The sequence below is a fragment of the Pyrus communis genome, chromosome 9, assembly GCF_963583255.1.
Source record: "Pyrus communis chromosome 9, drPyrComm1.1, whole genome shotgun sequence".
NCBI lineage: Eukaryota > Viridiplantae > Streptophyta > Magnoliopsida > Rosales > Rosaceae > Pyrus > Pyrus communis.
The window spans coordinates 20,633,861-20,652,161 of NC_084811.1; the positions used below are offsets into that span (position 1 = coordinate 20,633,861).

The 18,301-nt window shown below is 42.1% G+C and overlaps 2 protein-coding genes across 2 annotated transcripts; one reads left to right on the forward strand and one right to left on the reverse strand.

Moving 5' to 3' along the window:
• Positions 1-206: 206 nt before the first annotated feature.
• On the forward strand, positions 207-5,670 carry LOC137745707 (magnesium-chelatase subunit ChlH, chloroplastic). Its single transcript, XM_068485704.1, has 5 exons — positions 207-1,841; positions 2,053-2,135; positions 2,608-4,410; positions 4,501-4,977; positions 5,065-5,670. The coding sequence occupies exons 1-5, from the start codon at positions 440-442 to the stop codon at positions 5,440-5,442; spliced, it is 4,143 nt and encodes a 1,380-aa protein (XP_068341805.1). The 5' UTR covers positions 207-439; the 3' UTR covers positions 5,443-5,670.
• A 417-nt stretch (positions 5,671-6,087) lies between these two features.
• LOC137745031 (probable glycosyltransferase STELLO2) lies at positions 6,088-10,462 on the reverse strand. Its single transcript, XM_068484884.1, has 3 exons — positions 8,312-10,462; positions 6,931-7,057; positions 6,088-6,810 (listed from the first exon to the last, which is right to left on the reverse strand). Exons 1-3 carry the CDS (start codon positions 9,988-9,990, stop codon positions 6,337-6,339), a joined length of 2,280 nt encoding a protein of 759 aa, XP_068340985.1. The 5' UTR covers positions 9,991-10,462; the 3' UTR covers positions 6,088-6,336.
• Positions 10,463-18,301: the final 7,839 nt, after the last annotated feature.

Genomic DNA, 18,301 nt, shown 5'->3' on the forward strand with positions numbered 1-18,301 from the left:
AACAGATTAGCTTACCACACTCCCATTGCCCGCTTCTTGATTCTCCTTCCCTCTCGCTCCTTCCTCTCTCACTCCTCCAAAAATTATAGACCAAATTGAACCTCATAAAAAAACTTCCCTCATAATTCCCTGACTACCCATTAAGCCACGTGTCCCCAACTTCCACCACTGGCCATGAAAACCAACTGTTTCTTCCTCACTTCCCCAAGTGTCGTTCTGCTCTCCTCCCTCCCTTCACACAAACTATAAGACTCCAATCTTCTCCAGAACCCAAAGAAAAAGAAAGAGAGCTCTCTGCTTCTCTCTTTCTCCCTCTCTCTCTGTGGCTCTATTTCTCTCTCTCTCTCTCTCTCTCTCTCTCTCTAACTCCACTTTCTCACTCCTCACTTTTGAAACAGAGGAGTCTCTGCTTTTGGTGGTCGAGAGAAGCTGATTGGCAATGGCTTCATTGGTGTCTTCATCTTTCACCTTACCCAACGCAAAAACAGACCAACTTTCTTCCCTCTCCAGAAAGCAATACTTTCTCCACTCCTTCCTCCCCAAAAAAACCAGCAATTTGGGCTCAAAGTCCTCCCTCAAAGTGAAATGTGCCATGGGCAATGGCCTCTTCACCCAAACCACCCAGGAAGTCCGCCGCATCGTCCCCGAAAACAAGCAGGGCCTCCCCACTGTCAAAATTGTCTATGTCGTCCTGGAGGCTCAGTACCAATCCTCCCTCACAGCCGCTGTCCAGTCCCTCAACGCCGGCAACCGCTACGCCTCCTTCCAAGTTGTGGGTTATCTAGTCGAAGAGCTTCGTGACGCCAACACCTACAAAATGTTCTGCCAAGACCTCGAGGACGCCAACATTTTCATTGGGTCCTTGATTTTTGTGGAGGAGCTTGCAGTCAAGGTGAAGGAGGCTGTGGAGAAGCAGAGGGACAGGATGGATGCAGTGTTGGTGTTTCCGTCAATGCCAGAAGTCATGAGGCTCAACAAGTTGGGATCTTTCAGCATGTCGCAGCTTGGGCAATCGAAAAGCCCCTTTTTTCAGCTGTTCAAGAGGAAGAAGCAGTCCGCCGGGTTCGCTGACAGCATGCTCAAGCTTGTGAGGACTTTGCCGAAGGTGTTGAAGTACCTGCCGAGCGATAAAGCTCAGGATGCTAGGCTTTACATTCTCAGTTTGCAGTTTTGGCTCGGTGGATCGCCGGATAACTTGCAGAATTTCGTGAAGATGATATCGGGGTCTTACGTTCCGGCTCTGAAAGGGGAAAAAATTCCGTATTCAGACCCGGTTTTATTTTTGGACACCGGAATTTGGCACCCTTTGGCACCTTGTATGTATGATGATGTGAAGGAGTACTTGAATTGGTATGGAACTAGGAAGGATGCCAATGAGAAGCTTAAGAGCCCGAATGCGCCTGTGGTCGGGTTGATTCTACAGAGGAGTCACATTGTTACCGGAGATGAGAGTCACTATGTGGCTGTGATCATGGAATTGGAGGCAAGAGGGGCAAAGGTGATACCAATTTTCGCTGGTGGGCTTGACTTTTCAGGGCCGGTTGAGAGGTTTCTGATTGATCCGGTTACTAAGAAGCCGTTCATTCATTCTGCGATTTCGCTTACTGGTTTTGCTCTTGTTGGGGGGCCAGCAAGACAGGATCATCCGCGGGCCGTTGAAGCTCTGATGAAGCTCGACGTTCCATACATTGTCGCATTGCCTTTGGTGTTCCAGACTACTGAGGAGTGGTTGAATAGCACTTTGGGTCTGCACCCAATCCAGGTGGCATTGCAAGTGGCTCTCCCAGAGCTGGATGGAGGCATGGAGCCCATTGTTTTCGCTGGCCGGGATCCTAGGACAGGTCAGTAAAGCTTTATCCTTTTACCATGTCTATGATTCATAACTAGTCTTCATTTAGCACTTCGGAATGACTACTAAGAAGAAAGCCGGAAGATAAACGCCTTCTTAGTTTTGGAAAGCTTAACCGAAAAAATTATTCTCTGTGCTTCTTCATATGAACCGTTGTATTCGAAATTTACCAAGTGTTTCTTAATATTGTAATGTGATTGCAGGGAAATCACATGCTCTTCACAAGAGGGTAGAACAGCTCTGCATCAGGGCAATCAGATGGGGTGAACTGAAAAGGAAGGCAAAGGTATGCACTTTACGTTTTCTTGTTTCTTCAGAGAATTAAGGAAGTCGCTTTGAACACATGACATGAACCTGTAAAGAACGAACTTTCATGCCTAGTTTCGATATAGAACACTATAATTGCATATCTATCTTTAAAAATGACTATGAAAGAAGTAACTTCATGAATCTGCACTTTTTCGGCTCCTGATGGGGGCTTCAGGGTTGTGAAGCGGGTGTATCAAGAAATCTTGTAAACCTGAAAGCTTTGAATATGCCTCGAGTTTCATCGTTGCTTCAGTCATTGCTTCAGAATCTAAGATAGAAATTTGATCTTAACGAAGATGACGAAAGTAAATTACCTATTACCTCGGGTGGTATAATGGGATACTAAAATATCATCATCTTCTTGCTGTTCACGAGTAAAATACAATTTCGTAGGCATGATGTCTTCAATCTGTGATTATTCACTGAATAAACTTTGTACACTGATGCAGGCAGAGAAGAAGGTAGCTATCACGGTGTTCAGTTTCCCTCCAGACAAAGGAAATGTTGGAACAGCTGCCTACCTCAATGTTTTTGCCTCAATCTTCTCGGTTCTGCAAGAACTCAAAAGAGATGGTTACAATGTTGAGAACCTTCCAGAGACTTCAGAGGCCTTGATCGAGGATGTAATTCACGACAAAGAGGCTCAATTCAGCAGCCCAAATCTGAATGTTGCATACAAGATGGGGGTCCGTGAATACCAAAGTCTGACTCCATATGCCACTGCATTGGAGGAAAACTGGGGAAAACCTCCCGGTAACCTCAACTCTGATGGAGAGAATCTGTTGGTATATGGGAAACAATACGGTAATGTCTTCATCGGTGTTCAGCCCACATTTGGCTATGAGGGTGATCCGATGAGGCTACTGTTCTCCAAATCTGCTAGCCCACATCACGGCTTTGCAGCATACTATTCATTTGTTGAAAAGATATTCCAAGCTGATGCTGTTCTACATTTTGGTACTCACGGTTCACTCGAATTCATGCCTGGAAAACAGGTGGGAATGAGTGACGCCTGTTTCCCGGACAGTCTGATTGGGAACATCCCCAATGTTTATTACTATGCTGCTAACAACCCATCTGAAGCTACCATAGCTAAACGTCGTAGCTATGCCAACACTATCAGCTATCTGACTCCTCCTGCAGAAAATGCTGGACTTTACAAAGGTCTTAAGCAGTTGAGTGAGCTCATCTCCTCCTATCAATCCCTGAAAGACACAGGCCGCGGGGCACAGATTGTTAGCTCAATAATCAGCACAGCCAAGCAGTGCAATCTCGACAAGGACGTAGACCTACCCGAAGAAGGAGTGGAAATTTCAGCAAAAGAACGAGATCTTGTGGTTGGAAAGGTGTATTCCAAAATCATGGAGATTGAATCCCGCCTATTGCCTTGCGGGCTTCATGTCATTGGTGAGCCTCCCACAGCCATGGAAGCAGTTGCAACTCTGGTTAACATTGCTGCACTGGACCGTCCAGAAGAAGGGATTTCTTCCCTCCCATCTATATTAGCAGGGACAGCCGGAAGGGACATAGAGGATATTTACAGAAGCAGCGATAAAGGGATATTGAAGGATGTAGAACTTCTTCGGCAAATAACTGACACATCACGGGGAGCAATTTATGCATTTGTGGAGCGTACGACAAATAGCAAGGGCCAAGTAGTTGACGTAGCTGATAAACTAAGCTCAATCCTTGGGTTCGGTATAAACGAACCATGGGTGCAGTACTTGTCAAACACAAAATTTTATAGGGCTGACAGGGAGAAGCTCAGAACATTGTTCGTGTTCTTGGCAGAATGCTTGAAGCTAATTGTGGCTGACAATGAGATAGGGAGTTTGAAACAAGCATTGGAGGGTAAATATGTAGAGCCAGGGCCTGGTGGTGACCCGATAAGAAACCCGAAAGTGTTGCCAACAGGAAAGAATATTCATGCACTTGATCCACAATCTATTCCCACAACAGCAGCAATGCAGAGTGCAAAAATTGTGGTGGAGAGGCTGATAGAGAGGCAGAAGATCGATAACGGGGGAAAGTATCCTGAGACCGTAGCACTTGTATTGTGGGGTACAGACAATATCAAGACCTATGGTGAATCCTTGGCTCAGGTTTTGTGGATGGTGGGTGTATTACCAGTTGCTGATGCTTTTGGACGGGTCAACCGGGTGGAGATAGTACCTCTCGAGGAGCTTGGAAGACCGAGGATTGATGTCGTTGTCAACTGCTCAGGTGTTTTCAGAGACCTCTTCATCAATCAGGTATTGTCTTGTGATACACGTTAGAAACTTAATGTGGCACTCACAATAGTATAAAATAGTTACGATTTCTCAAAATTTTATTGTCTGCAGATGAATTTGCTTGACCGGGCAGTGAAGATGGTAGCTGAACTAGACGAGCCAGTGGAGCAAAACTTCATCAGGAAGCACGCACTGGAGCAAGCAGAAACCCTAGGGATCGGGGTTCGTGAAGCTGCAACCCGAATCTTCTCCAATGCCTCGGGATCATATTCCTCCAACATAAACCTTGCTGTGGAAAACTCCTCATGGAACGATGAGAAGCAGCTGCAAGACATGTATCTAAGCCGGAAGTCGTTTGCTTTTGATTCTGATGCCCCCGGTGTAGGCATGGCTGAGAACAGGAAAGTTTTCGAGATGGCTCTGAGCACAGCTGAGGCAACATTCCAAAACCTTGACTCGTCGGAGATCTCACTCACTGATGTGAGTCACTACTTTGACTCCGATCCGACCAATCTGGTGCAAAGCCTAAGGAAAGATGGAAAGAAACCCAGTGCTTACATTGCTGACACCACCACAGCCAATGCCCAGGTGAGAATCGATACGCTGGTGTACTATATTTTTGCTTATACTGCAGAATCTCCAGTGTCCAGTTAACAAGCTTGTCTTGCAATGCAGGTTCGCACATTGTCTGAGACCGTACGTCTTGATGCAAGGACGAAGTTGTTGAACCCGAAGTGGTACGAAGGAATGTTGTCAAGCGGATACGAGGGTGTTCGGGAAATCGAGAAAAGGCTGACTAACACGGTTGGGTGGAGTGCAACTTCTGGCCAAGTTGACAACTGGGTGTACGAAGAGGCCAACACAACTTTCATTCAAGACAAGGAGATGTTGGAAAGGCTCATGAAAACGAATCCAAACTCCTTCAGGAAGCTGGTACAGACATTCCTCGAGGCCAACGGACGCGGTTACTGGGACACTGCAGAGGAGAATATTGAGAAGTTGAAGGAGTTGTACCAAGAAGTTGAAGACAAAATTGAGGGAATCGATCGGTAAACTCATACCGCGTTGTTGAGAACACTGTAAATTAATTTGCAAATATCAGTAACACAACGATTTACTGGAGCTCCTCTCTGCCCCTCCCTTCCTCCAGCTCCTTCCAAAAGGACAGGCACTTCTTAACCAGTTCCCCACCGTAGTTCAATTCATTTTCGGGGATATGTACCTGTACTGCTACTTTGCACATTTTTAAGTCCTATAAATACATGGTTTCACAATTTCTGTCATAAACAATCTCCATATCGTCTGTTAGCTATCAGTTTCCCATACATTGACAGCTCTCAAATGTCAAAATAACAGAACTAGTATCGATTACCATCAGGTTCTTAGTCTGATGACAGTGAATGAGTATGCTTAGTGATTTCGAGGTGTGACCCGTCCCTCACGGGAGGAAGGATATGAATGAAATCGCCCGAGCTTACTCATTCCCCCCACTGAAATTACATTTCGGGGTTTCTGTAGAGAACGAATTGCCAAAAGAAATAAAGGTTGGAGAGCTAGCCATCGGTACCGGTAAGTCTCGGGGCGTTAAATATCTCAAGATGATATTACGTTTGAGACAGAGGCATTCTAACAAAAAACCCAAATGTAGCAGTTGCAAGAATTTGAATCAATCTACAAGTCAAATTTGGGATTGTTGAAGACACAAATTCTAATTTCATATATTGATGAACAAAAAGAGATTGATGAATACATCTTTTGGGGGGATCTTCAATCACTAATGAATGGTAAAACGTAAACCTACAGAAAATGAAAACAAGGAAAAAAACGACCAAAGATAACCCCCCTAAAAAAGAAGAAAAGAGTTCCGTATGACAGTTAACGAAATGGTACATGTTTTCTTACACCCTTTTCATGGTATTTTTAGTATCAAAAGAGATGAATTTATCTTCAAACTAACTCCATTAGGAGAGGATCACCTTCTGCCATTACCCTTGTTAGTTTAATGAACTCTTGTTCGCTTGTCACACTCCATGGGTGAACCGCAGGTACTTTAGCCGAATACAAGGATGAAGAATTCGTAGAAGGTAGTTGTTCCTCATAGATCATTGTACTGAGCACCGAGTCAAAGTTCTGAGGTGAATCTAATGCTTGAAAGAACATTGGAATGGCAACCTTGTAATGAATTTCTAGATTCCCAACTAGATTAACAAGATCGACGAAGTCAGCTACAAACCGACGAGGGATGTAGAACACCTCAGAACTGCACAGTGTGATGCTCTTGCGACTAGTTAAACTGTTCTTATAACTGACTTGGAAGTGAACTGGCATCGTGCTAACAACCTTCTTTACCATGCCTGCTTGCTTTGAAAACCATTCTTCTGGGTTGTCTTTTGTTGACACGGTACTCCAAGACTTGGATACCTGAATCCCATTGAAATTGTGAGGGAGAAAGCGATACTATAACGGTTTGAATTTTTAATTTTGTATTCCTATTATAGAAGGTTTATATGTGTGTAAACAGGTTATTCGAAGTCAAGTTACCTCATTTGTGATCCACAATTTAGTTTTGTCTGCCTGTAGAAGATTCCAGTAATTAAGAATAGTATTGTCCTGAAGAAATAAAAATCCATCTGCACCGGAATATCGATCAAAAATTTTGGGCATGTACCTACAAAGAAATATGAAAAAGCACAACCAGAAAATTAGCAATGGCCCATCTTAACTAATTCCAGCTTAGCTTTAACCAAAATGTAAGTTAAAAAACAGTTAGGATTTCACATACAACCATTTCTCCATCATCATAAACTATAAAAATGAATACTTAAGAAAAAGTAAAATTGATAGCGAAACTACCAAACTTGCTTTCTAACGAAGCAATTCAACAGCGCTTCAAATAAAAGATACTTTGTACCAGACATATTCCAGGGGATATGCACAGATTCTGCAGCCTAAAATCGAATTGGGGGTTACAGGACTTGCTTCTGAAGCTGTCTTCAGTTAACTCATCTTATTTAGCAGATAAATGTAACTAGCCCATAGGCCTTTCCAAAAGGCACCAATTCACAAAACCGAGAAGAAATGAAAAACAACAATGCACCTCTAAAATTAAAATATTTTCTAAACCGCAGGGTTTTTTAGAATAACTAAAACCAACCATTAACTGCGGAAATTCAATTATACCCACATAAAGCTACTGAATATGCTGTGGGATCCCAATGCAGATATCTACCAAAAAAATAAATAAATGCAGCCAGAGACTACCACCCCTTTAAGTGATGAAACTTTCTGCACTCCGCCTTCAAGAAATGAACAGAGCTTAGAAGTTAGAATGACATCCCCTACATGATGACAAAAACCTATAGTGTGGGTATCAATCCCCAAAGCTGTCATGGATGATGAACTCGTGTAACTTAGCTACGTCACTGATGCCACTATATTAATTTCATACAAGCAAATTTCCTATGTTAACTGCAAATGCGTCCGGTTATATAAAATTGCATGTCTCAAAAGATGCCCTACTTTTACTTTTAACTGCACGTTTAAGCTCCTACTCTCATCTACTACTATGCCTAACAAGTCTTAAACAATGAGAATTCCAATACAACTATATCAAGATGGTTTATCCCAGTTGTTCTTGCAACAATTAATCAATACCTTTAAAAATAGAAAACTCAAATGTCCACAATTTTGATATCACTTAAACTTGTATCTAACCTAATCCTTGGATTAATGTATCTAAATCAAAACAAGTTTCAATTGATTACCACGCATCCCCTTCTCTTCTTAATCCTTACTCCCCAGCTACCCAGAAGAATATAGGAAGCGAAACTAAACAATTCAACATGATTGAAAGCCAACAAAGTAATCTAATAAAAGTGATATAAGCAAGATGAGGTTCAAATTCATGAGAAAAACGACTTACTTGTATATATTATCCAATTTTCCTTCTTCAACAGCAAGATCGGTGTTCTTTAGATCAGACAAAATGATCACAGTTTTAAATATCCGCCCATAAAGCAATCTCCATTCCAAAGCAGTACGTTCCACAGGTCCACTGCAAAACATGATAAGCACAACATTCCCAAAATTCTTCCTCCATCTAATCAAATTTCCAATTTCATAGTTCACTGTTCCTGTTTCCTCAACTCCAAGATGAACTGATGGAAATTTTTGCGGGACAAACTCTTTTGTATCCCCATGACCAATATTTGCCCGTGGCCGATCCAATTCCAATGACATTAATCTAGGCTGCTGATACCCTACAGCAATTAAGTCATGAAGCCAAGCAGCGGTAAACTTCAGATCCTTCTCAGTCCAAAACCCCTCTTCTGCCATGACAAAACTTAACTCCAAAATCTTTTCAAACAACCTATGCTTACCCGATCTCCATGAAACCAAAAATTTGATCAAACGTCCTACATTAACATGAAGATCTTTCTCTTCAGAAAAGGGGTATGCCTGAATTCTATCATACCGATGAACAGTTGGGGGATAAACTACAACATATCCACCTATTTCCCACAAAAGCCTTTGCCCCCAGTAACCCCTTAATATATCAGAAGCCATTGTGCTAACAGAAACAGGAAGCATCAAACCCCAAAATGCCGACGAATGGTAAATAGTATTGAAAGAATTAACAGGCACCATCGTCCCCTGCGGCAATGCCACTTTTGGGGCATGGTCATCAAACCTTATATCAAACGCTTCCAAACCCGATTTTCGTGTAAAATAAAACACAGAATCGACATCAGGAAGTCCATTGGATATACCCTGTTGTATAAACTGCTTTCCACCAAAAACCTCACTGTAGAACTCTTCATGGCCAAGCTCACCAACATTCTCCAATGGCAAACCTCTCGGCCACACAGAGCGTTGCCCGAAATGAATATACGGGTTCACAATGGTCCTGTTGGGATTCTCATGGCTATACTGCAAGATAGTCTCTTGCCTAGCACCCTCACCCATCAATTCCACATCAAAATGTTTACCCAAATCATCACCAATCACCTCTCCGCGATCATCAGCGTCGAAGATCTTCTTCGCCCCGTGCTGGATCGCAAACAAGTAACCCACACTCTTCCTAACATAAGAATCATAAGGCAGGTACTCCAAAACCCTAAAACCCAATTGAGCTTGTTGTTCAAGGGACAGAAAGATAGCACCTTTGAGGCTCCAATCCGACGGCGTTTTGGAGTTCCCAATCGCCAGGACCTGCCACCCCTTGAGCTTCACGAGCTTCTTGAGCGAGTCAGACGGGTAATCGGAGACAGAAACGACAACCCATTTCTCAGATCGGAAGTTTGCGTAGGGAGACGACGTGTCGGAGATGGTCTTGACGGTGGATTCGAGCTGGGGCATCCGAATCTTCTCGAGGTTCTGAGCCTGGGTCTCGAAGCAGAGCAAGGCGGCGGTGTCACCGATGTTACGGAGGACGAAGAGGGCGGCGACGGTGGCGATCAGAAGCACGACGGTGACGATTTTGTACAGATTCTCGGAAACCCATGTGGAGAAATCGAGATTCGGAGCGAAGGAAAGCGACGCTCTAGAGTTGGAGTGAGAGTATTTTGGGGATTTGGGTCCGTTGCGTTCTTGGACAAACATCGAAACGAATTCAAAACCCCCAAACGCCCCAGATTTTTCTGTATCGACAGACTGCGCTCAGTCAGAAATGCCTTGACTCGGACGCTGTATCGACAGATTGAGATGCACCGACAAACATCCACCCGCAGTGCTGCTTCTGTACAGCAACAAGATGTTGAGAGCTGAGCTGCCGGCTGCGTGTGATTTCAGCAAGTTGGTGAGTGATTGCTTTCTTTCTTTCTCGCACGCTCAAGTTGTTGCACTGCCGACAGGCAACAGGTGTGGTAGTCAGAGAAGAGAGAGAGTTTCTTAAATTTCACGTCTTGATTGAATGCAACTGCTTTCTCTCTCTCTCTCTCTTGCAGTTTGGCGGTGGGGACGGGGGGTCTCTGTCTTCTTTCTTCTTCTATTTTATTATTTTTTATTTGTTTATATGAACTGGATCACGTTCTGGAGTTGTTGTAGTTGGCTGCTCTCCATTGCAGCTCTGCAATTTTATGGTATCCATTGGATCGATGGAGAATTTTTCACACTACTTATCGTATGATCAAGAACGATTTGGCTTACGCCCACATCTCTTTATAATTTTTTTTTTTTTGGTCAAACTAAGGGGATGTATTTAGTTGAAATTTTAAAAGATTTTAATTCTTTTAACGAATCTAAGGTATTAAATTAGAATTTTAAGTGATTATTTGAAATTCAATATGTATTCAATCAAGATTTTAAGATAATTTATTAAAATCCTTAGAAATCCAGATGTATTCAATTAGAATTTTAAAGAAGTTTATAACATTCCAAGTATTCAATTAGAATTAGAATTTAAAGAATTTGGAAAAGTTGACGAATTAGAGGAAATTAGAGAGATTTTGTAGTGTATTTTAAGCATCCACAAATCTCACCTCTCCTCATGAGATTTCGAGGGAATTGAATTAAAATTTTACGTAGAATATCTACAAATCAATTAAACTCCATAAAAATTTCTTAAAATCTCTCAAATTCCCAAATGAAATACTTTCATTAATTAAAAAAGACAAGTCGTGTGGATGCAAATTTCCGCCATATTCTTATTTGACAAAAATGCACCTGTAAAATAATAACATCTAGGATTAAGATCAAAAGCCTCACGTGCCCATGATTAATGGGGGTCTTTGACCGAAGAATCTTCGATGCCAAAATTAAAATTATGAAAAGAATGTGTTTAGGAGTTTGTGGGTAGCAAATGGCTAAGTTTTTTAGTGGGATAATATGACTATTTATAAGGGAGTGGTATGCTCTATTTGGAGAATAATGGCTGGCCATATATGGTGTATTTGGAAAATAATTGCAAGATATTATATGAAAAAAAATATCTTGCAATTAACATGGTAATTAATCCCAAATTAAATAGGAAGTTTTGAGAGTTATCTTTTGAATAAGGATTTGATGAGCAGTGATAAGAAATATTTGAATAAATACCATTTTGATCACCTTTGACTCTTCCTTGATTGAACCATTATTGTCTGTTGCATGCATGTGGGAATCCCGGTAGGGTATTTTTGTCCATTTTACCCAAAAGTCCACGTGTTACATTCATAATTTTCTTGATTATTTATTGCTCCATAAATGCCCCCACACCTACTGGGCTGCAAGGGCAGTAAGTGTAGAGATCTTCAACTTAGATGCAGATTCCTACTTGGACTTGGAATTAGATTCTTCAAGGAAAAGGAAATAAATCGCCACCAAAGCCTATTTAAGCCTACCTTAAAGTAGGGGATTAAATCAACTTCCAAGGACAATTATTTATCCTTACAAGAAAGAAAGAAAGCTAGAGGATATTTGTTCCCCTTCCCTTAGCATTCTTCTTCGTTTACCCGTGCAAAGAACTGTCTTCCGTTGATTTCTTTGTCTTCTTTGTGCCACACCAAGGTAAGAAAGACTTAATTTTTTGTCTTCATATTGGGTGGTGCTACTGCAGGGCAGTTGTCGGGGTGGTGTGACACATGGGCTGGCAAGGGCCAAGAGACGGCTTAGCATAAGCCAAAGAGATGGTGTGGCAAGGGCCACGACTTGGCTGGAGCCAAGGGTTAGCTCGGCATGGGTTGAGGAAATGTCATGGCATGGGCCACGGTTTGGACTGCTTGCTAAGAATGAGGAAATTGCTTGATTTTGATTTCTCAGCTGCTATAGATGAAGCAATCGAGAACGGAGCTGCTAAGATCGGAGCTACTAAAGATGAAGTGTTAGATGGGCAAACTACTAAGTGCGAAGTGGTTGCTGAGGGCATGATGGCTGCTGCAGAGCCCAACGTCATCCAAGTTGCTAAATGAGTAGTTTACTCCGTTTAGCTTGTGGTGGATTTCGACGACCTTCGTATAAGTTTATCAATTTGCTAGAAATTTAATAAATTGCTTTTGCTTTGCTCCATCTTTGTTTTTCTTAAAACTTTGCTTGCTTGAAGTGTCTTGCAAAAATTTTAGCCATAAAATTGTCGGTTAAGCACGCTGATTCGAAAAAAGTTAACGATCCCATGAAGTCACTATGGCCATGAGTTTTGGCTTTTTGGGGCATCGAGCTGTTAAGTTTGTCGTCTGCTGTTGCCTCTGACCATTTGCTGCTTAGCTAGTATTCTGTGTGGCCCAGATGGGTGTAGGGAATTGGTTTTCTCTCTCGCATTAGAGATCTTACCAAGATGGGTGTCAGTGAATTGGTTTATCCTCTTGTGCTAGAGAGCTTACCCAGATGGGTGTCGGGTTTACACTCTCACACTAGAGAGCAATTAGTTTATCCTCTCGCACTGGAGAGCTTGCCGATATGGGTGTTGGGGAATTGGTTTACCCTATCGTACTAGAGAGCAAACCTAGATGGGTGTTGAGGAAGCGGTTTACCCTCTCACGTTTGAGAGCAATTAGGTTATCCTCTCGCATTGTAAAGTAGACCCAGATAGGTGTCAGGAGATTAATTTACCTTCTCGCATTGGAGCGCAATTAGTTTATCCTCTTGTACTAGAGAGCTTACCCAGATGTGTGTCGGGGAATTGGTTTACCCTATCGCACTGGAGAACAATTAGTTTATCCTCTTGCATTGGAGAGCTTACCCAGATGGGTGTCGGGGAATTGGTTTACCCTCTTGTATTGGAAAACAATTAGTTTATCCTCTCACACTGGAGAATAAACCTAGATGGGTGTCGGGGGATTAGTTTACCCTCTCATATTAGAGATCAATTAGTTTATCCTTTCGCACTGGAGAGCTTACCCAGATGTGTGTTAGGGAATTGGTTTACCCTTTCACACTTAAGAGCAATTAGTTTATCCTCTCGCACTGGAGAACAGACCTATATGGGTGTTAGGATATTGGTTTACCCTCTCGCACTGGAGACCATGAAAGTCATTATGGGGCGCAGTTGAGGAAAACTGGACTGCTAAACAACTGAAATAATCCTTAGTTGTGAGGTATTGTTCGACGATCTACTTGAGACTTCGAACTAGTTGTGGAACTCGCGTAAGGGTGTAAGTAGGAAACGCAACAAGCTGTTCCCAGACTTTCTTCAAGTATTGCGCCATAGTTAGATGTTTCGTCATGTGCCCTTCTGAGGCTTGGTTGGTGATCAGCTGAGAATCTGAATGGATTGCAAGCTTCTTCATCGCTAAGTCTTTCGCTAGCAAGGGCTTGGTTGGTCTTTTGCTAGCAAAGCATTATCTTCTGCTCTATCGTTAGATGCTTTAAAGTTAGTAGTATCATGGGCTTGGTTGGCCCACTTAGGAGCCACATGGTAAGATCGGTAGGGCTGGGAGCCGTGGTGCAAGATTGGTACAATTAGGAGTCGTGGTGACAGATCAAGGGTGGTCGGAAACTGTGGAGCATTCATGACTGTGAGGGCGGAGCTAGGGCTAGCTTGGGCTAGGTTGTGCACAACAGGAAAAATTGGACCACTAAGTCCTAGATGCTCAGCTACTAGTGATGTGTTGATCTAATATTGAATCATCTAGAATGATGAGAACAAGACATGCTACCGATTTTGGCTATTGCATCATTTTGGTACTCGTTTGCCCCTATTATGCCATTAAGCTGGGTTGTTGCATTTATTAGAATATAAGTAGCCTTTGTATTCGTCAGTGTGTGTAGGATGGTTTCATCTGCTCGATCTTGTCAATGAAAGGTGACTTGCTTATGTTGGTCATATCTCATTGGAGTACCTCGTCAGTAGCTTCATTGCGCTGGAAATCTTGCAATCGTTCGTCAGGAGCCTCTTAACTTCTTCGTGAGTTTGCCTCTGCTAGGGCAACATAGCTTTCGGCTGCCCCCGATCCTGACCTATTGGTCTAGGCTACTATTCTCTGTGCTCGACTCGTTTATGCTGTGCTTGCGGTGCATGTGGTACGTTCCTAGTAGGCGAGCGGGGTTACTCTCAAGCTGTCGATTGAACTTGAGCCGAATTAAGTAACTGCCTCTCTCCGTCCATCATGTTGCAAACTATGATGTGAGGTGGAGAATGCTCATTGCGACCTAACCGCGAATGAACACTTCACTTGGAAGGTTGTCCATGTTAATTATCGGAGTGTAGCCACAACAGTGAATGTATACTAGTTTGTGGGCCTAACTGAGATTGCATACTCATCTGCACACTAAGACGAGAGTATACATTATCTCGGGGGTCCAGTTAAGAGTGTACAATGCCAGAATGCTTAGTTCGTGGCTAGTCGAAGGGTTGCTTGCCGGGACGTTGCTAGAGAGGTTCATTGTCTGCCCTTGCCCTACTTCGAGACACCTTGTCTGGGGTACTTTGTATCTAGATATGCTGCAAAAGTTGATTCACCATGGTCGCTTGCTGCACGAGGGCACTAGTCAACTCTATGACTTGTTGAGACTAGTGTTGTTCGCCATGTGAGGTAGAAGAGCTTGGACGGTATGCGTCTCCTTGAGTAGTGGAAGTGTGATGGACTCCGGATGCGAGATTTGGGTTGGGATATGTCAAATCTGTGAAAAAACAAGGTGAAAATACCCCCAGTTCAATCGTCGATCCAAAAATCTGAAGGCAAGATGGTTGAACCGTTCTTAGACCAGTTTGGATCACCAAATGGATCACGGGAGTAAGTTCGGCCGTAGAAGTGGGCTATGCCACGTGCAGGGCGAGTTGCGGCGCTAAGAGCTCGTTGGATCTAGGTTTAGGGGATTGTTGGCATGGCTTGGGCTTGCGATGCGCCTTAGGCCAGCTCATGATGAGCCTGGCTCAACTGCCTTGCAACGTGGGCTTGTTGCCATTGAGCTGCCCCATTCCCTACTGCCACGGTAGCCCCCGTGACTAGCATGGTGGTGGTGCTCCGTGGTGATAAAGTTGCTCCTATTGCCATTGTGTTGAGCCTCATGGATCGTCGTGGTAGGGCTACGTCTCATCCTCTATCACTTGATCTGGATCTTTGAACGTAAGAAGTTCCGTTCATCGTGGTTTCTGAATTTCCCGTCATTGTATTTTTCCCTTACCTCTATTCAAAGAATTAAAAAGTTATAGGAATAAGAAAGTACGAAAATTTTACGAACGAATGAGAAATGAGAAACTTTGAATGTGAGAGTCTTTTTCGAGCGTGTGAATCAAGCTTTCAATGAAAGCACCAATTTGTGGATGAAAATTTCCGCCATCTTCTCCTTTGACGAAAATGCACATGCAAAATAATAGCACCTAAGATTAAAACCAAAAGCCTCATGCGCCCACAATGAATTGGGGGGGGGGGCTTTGGCCGAAGAATCTCCAATGCCAAAGTTAGAATTATGAAAAGAATGTGTTTAGAAGTTTGTGGGTAGCAAATGACTTAGCTTTTTAGTGGGATAATAGAGCTATTTATAGGGGAGTGGCCGGCCCTATTTGGAGAATAGTGGTCGGCCATCTATGGTGTATTTAGAGAATAATTGCAAGATATTATGTGAAATAATATCTTACAATTAACATGGTAATTAACCCCAAATTAAATAGGAAGTTTTGGGAGTTACCTTTTGAATAAGGATTTTGTGAGGAGTGATAGGAGGGATTTGAATAAATACCATTCTGATCACCTTTGACTTATCCTGGATTGAGCCGTTATTGTCCGTTGCATGCGCGTGGTAATCCCGGTGTGCCTCAAAGGTAATTTTGTCATTTTAATCCAAAAGTCCACATGTCACCTCCATAATTTTCTTGATTATTGTTTGCTTCACAGGCAGTTAAAGGTAGCCCACTACCTACATACAAACCCAACAACAACAAGAAAAATACAGTAGATAGACTCAAAAGTGGCTAGCTGGACAATAACAAAAAAAACCCTAATACTGAAAAGGAAACTAGCAGCCACTAAATGCGCCTACATCGTAAGGCCACCACCACGACCAAAAGAACGAACCAACGGAACAACTGGATCAACGGAAAATGGGGTGAGTGAGTTACCCGTGCAGTAAGCGCTCTCGTAATCCTACCAAATAGTGCTAAAAGCACTTTAACAGCCACTTAACACCTGAGGAGAAACACATGAGCCGAGTAGCAGAGGCCGGTGGTTAAGGATGCGCGACGTAAAGTAGCATTAGGGCGGAAGAAGGCCATAAAGGTCTAGATTGAGACAAACTCATGAGAATCAAGAAAAAGTTCAATGAACAAAGCTCAAGGGAAACCAAAACAAAAACCAAAAGAGAAAAATTTCAGAAATTAAAAAACTAATTGAGTGGAAGGATGAGGGAAATAGGAAAAGGAAGATGTCGAGAGTAGAGATGGGTAGGAAATAGGGAAGGAAGGCTAGAAAAAGGTGGGAATGAAGGGGAAAGATGATGGAAGGATGGGGAAAGATGGGGAAAGAAGAAGAAGCAGAGGGTGGAGAACGAAGAGAAAGAGGGAATGATGGTTAGAAAAAGGTGAGAGTCGGGTTGCTGCTGAACCCAAGTCGAAGCAAGGAGCGGCTGCTATGAAGGTTGCGATTTTCCTGAAGGCAGAGGGAGGAAAGGTTTTCTTCACATGGTTCTGAGACTTTTAACTCAGATCTCACATCTCTTTATAATTAAACTTACATACACTATGTTTGGATTTGATGAAAAAAAAAAAAAAACTTAAAATTTTGACACAAATTTATAAATTGACATGTACTAATTCTTTTATTTGGATTCATGAACATAAAAATTTAAAATTTACGTGTGGAAAAAAAATGGGACCTCCAATTCCCAAGTTTAAAAAATTTCATGTAAATAAGTGAGAATTTAAAAATTAATCCATGTTCAAATTTCATTGTTCTTTTATGTTTACCAATCAAGAAAACTTACAAATTCTAGAAAATAAAATTTCGTCGTTTGAAATTTCTTAGTAATCTTAATTTTCTCATCTATATACAGTGTTAAGTTAAACAAATCGTGTGACAAACTCATCCTCGATTGGTCTCAAATTCTACAAAATACAAAATTTAGGCAAAAATCTCAAAACTTGATAAGGTGCATCAGTTTGAAATACTTGATTTCATTTTATAAGTCATTCTCCTCCTACCTAAAGTGACGCACATCGACCCGACTAGCCTCGCAAATATAAGTCAAGCTGTATTGGCCAACACCAAAGTAGTGACAAAGCCATAAGTAAAAATAATTAATATGTGACAATTCAAAAAAAAATTTCAGCTCAATTCTACCAAAAATTTGACAAAATATCCCCTACAAACAGATCAACACCAAAAATAACTAGCACAAAACTCGATTAAAACACGATTTCCTTGAAGGGCACACCAGAGGACTCATTCATTTTATTACATGTCACATAAGTTCAAATCACAAAAATATAAAGCATCAGAGTACACAAATAGTCATCGATGTGAATTAGGTAGCTAAACACTTTGTTCAAGTATTTCTCAAGTTTCATTATTAGGATTTCACTTAATTTTCGTCATGGTCTTGCGATATTTGTAAGCTAATAAGGACATGAATTGTTGCCTTCAATTTATTAATGCAATTTCTTGACCTTTTCTCATGTATCCAATTTCTTTGTCACCAAAGTTGTTGGCATTTTCATCTATTTTCTTGCTGTGAAGGTGAAGTTTTCTATGTTTCGATGTGATTGAATATCAGGGGGCGTTTGTTTGCCCTCATTAGCTTTCATTGGACTAGATATAACTAAGTTTTAATGTATTTTTGTGTTTGTTGGCACATGGGAATAGTTTTAATGTCACTAAGTGAGACTCGCCTCGACAAACGACTTCACTAGCCGATCTTAACGTATCCTCTTAAGAAGCATGAGACTAGCTAAGACCTTAGTTTTGTCCTTTATCTCCTTTGTCCTCTCTTACCTGCGTCCTTTATCGCCTTCATCTACTTCGATGGCTTGGGCTCATCGACCTTAATTTTTTACGGCACGGGCTTC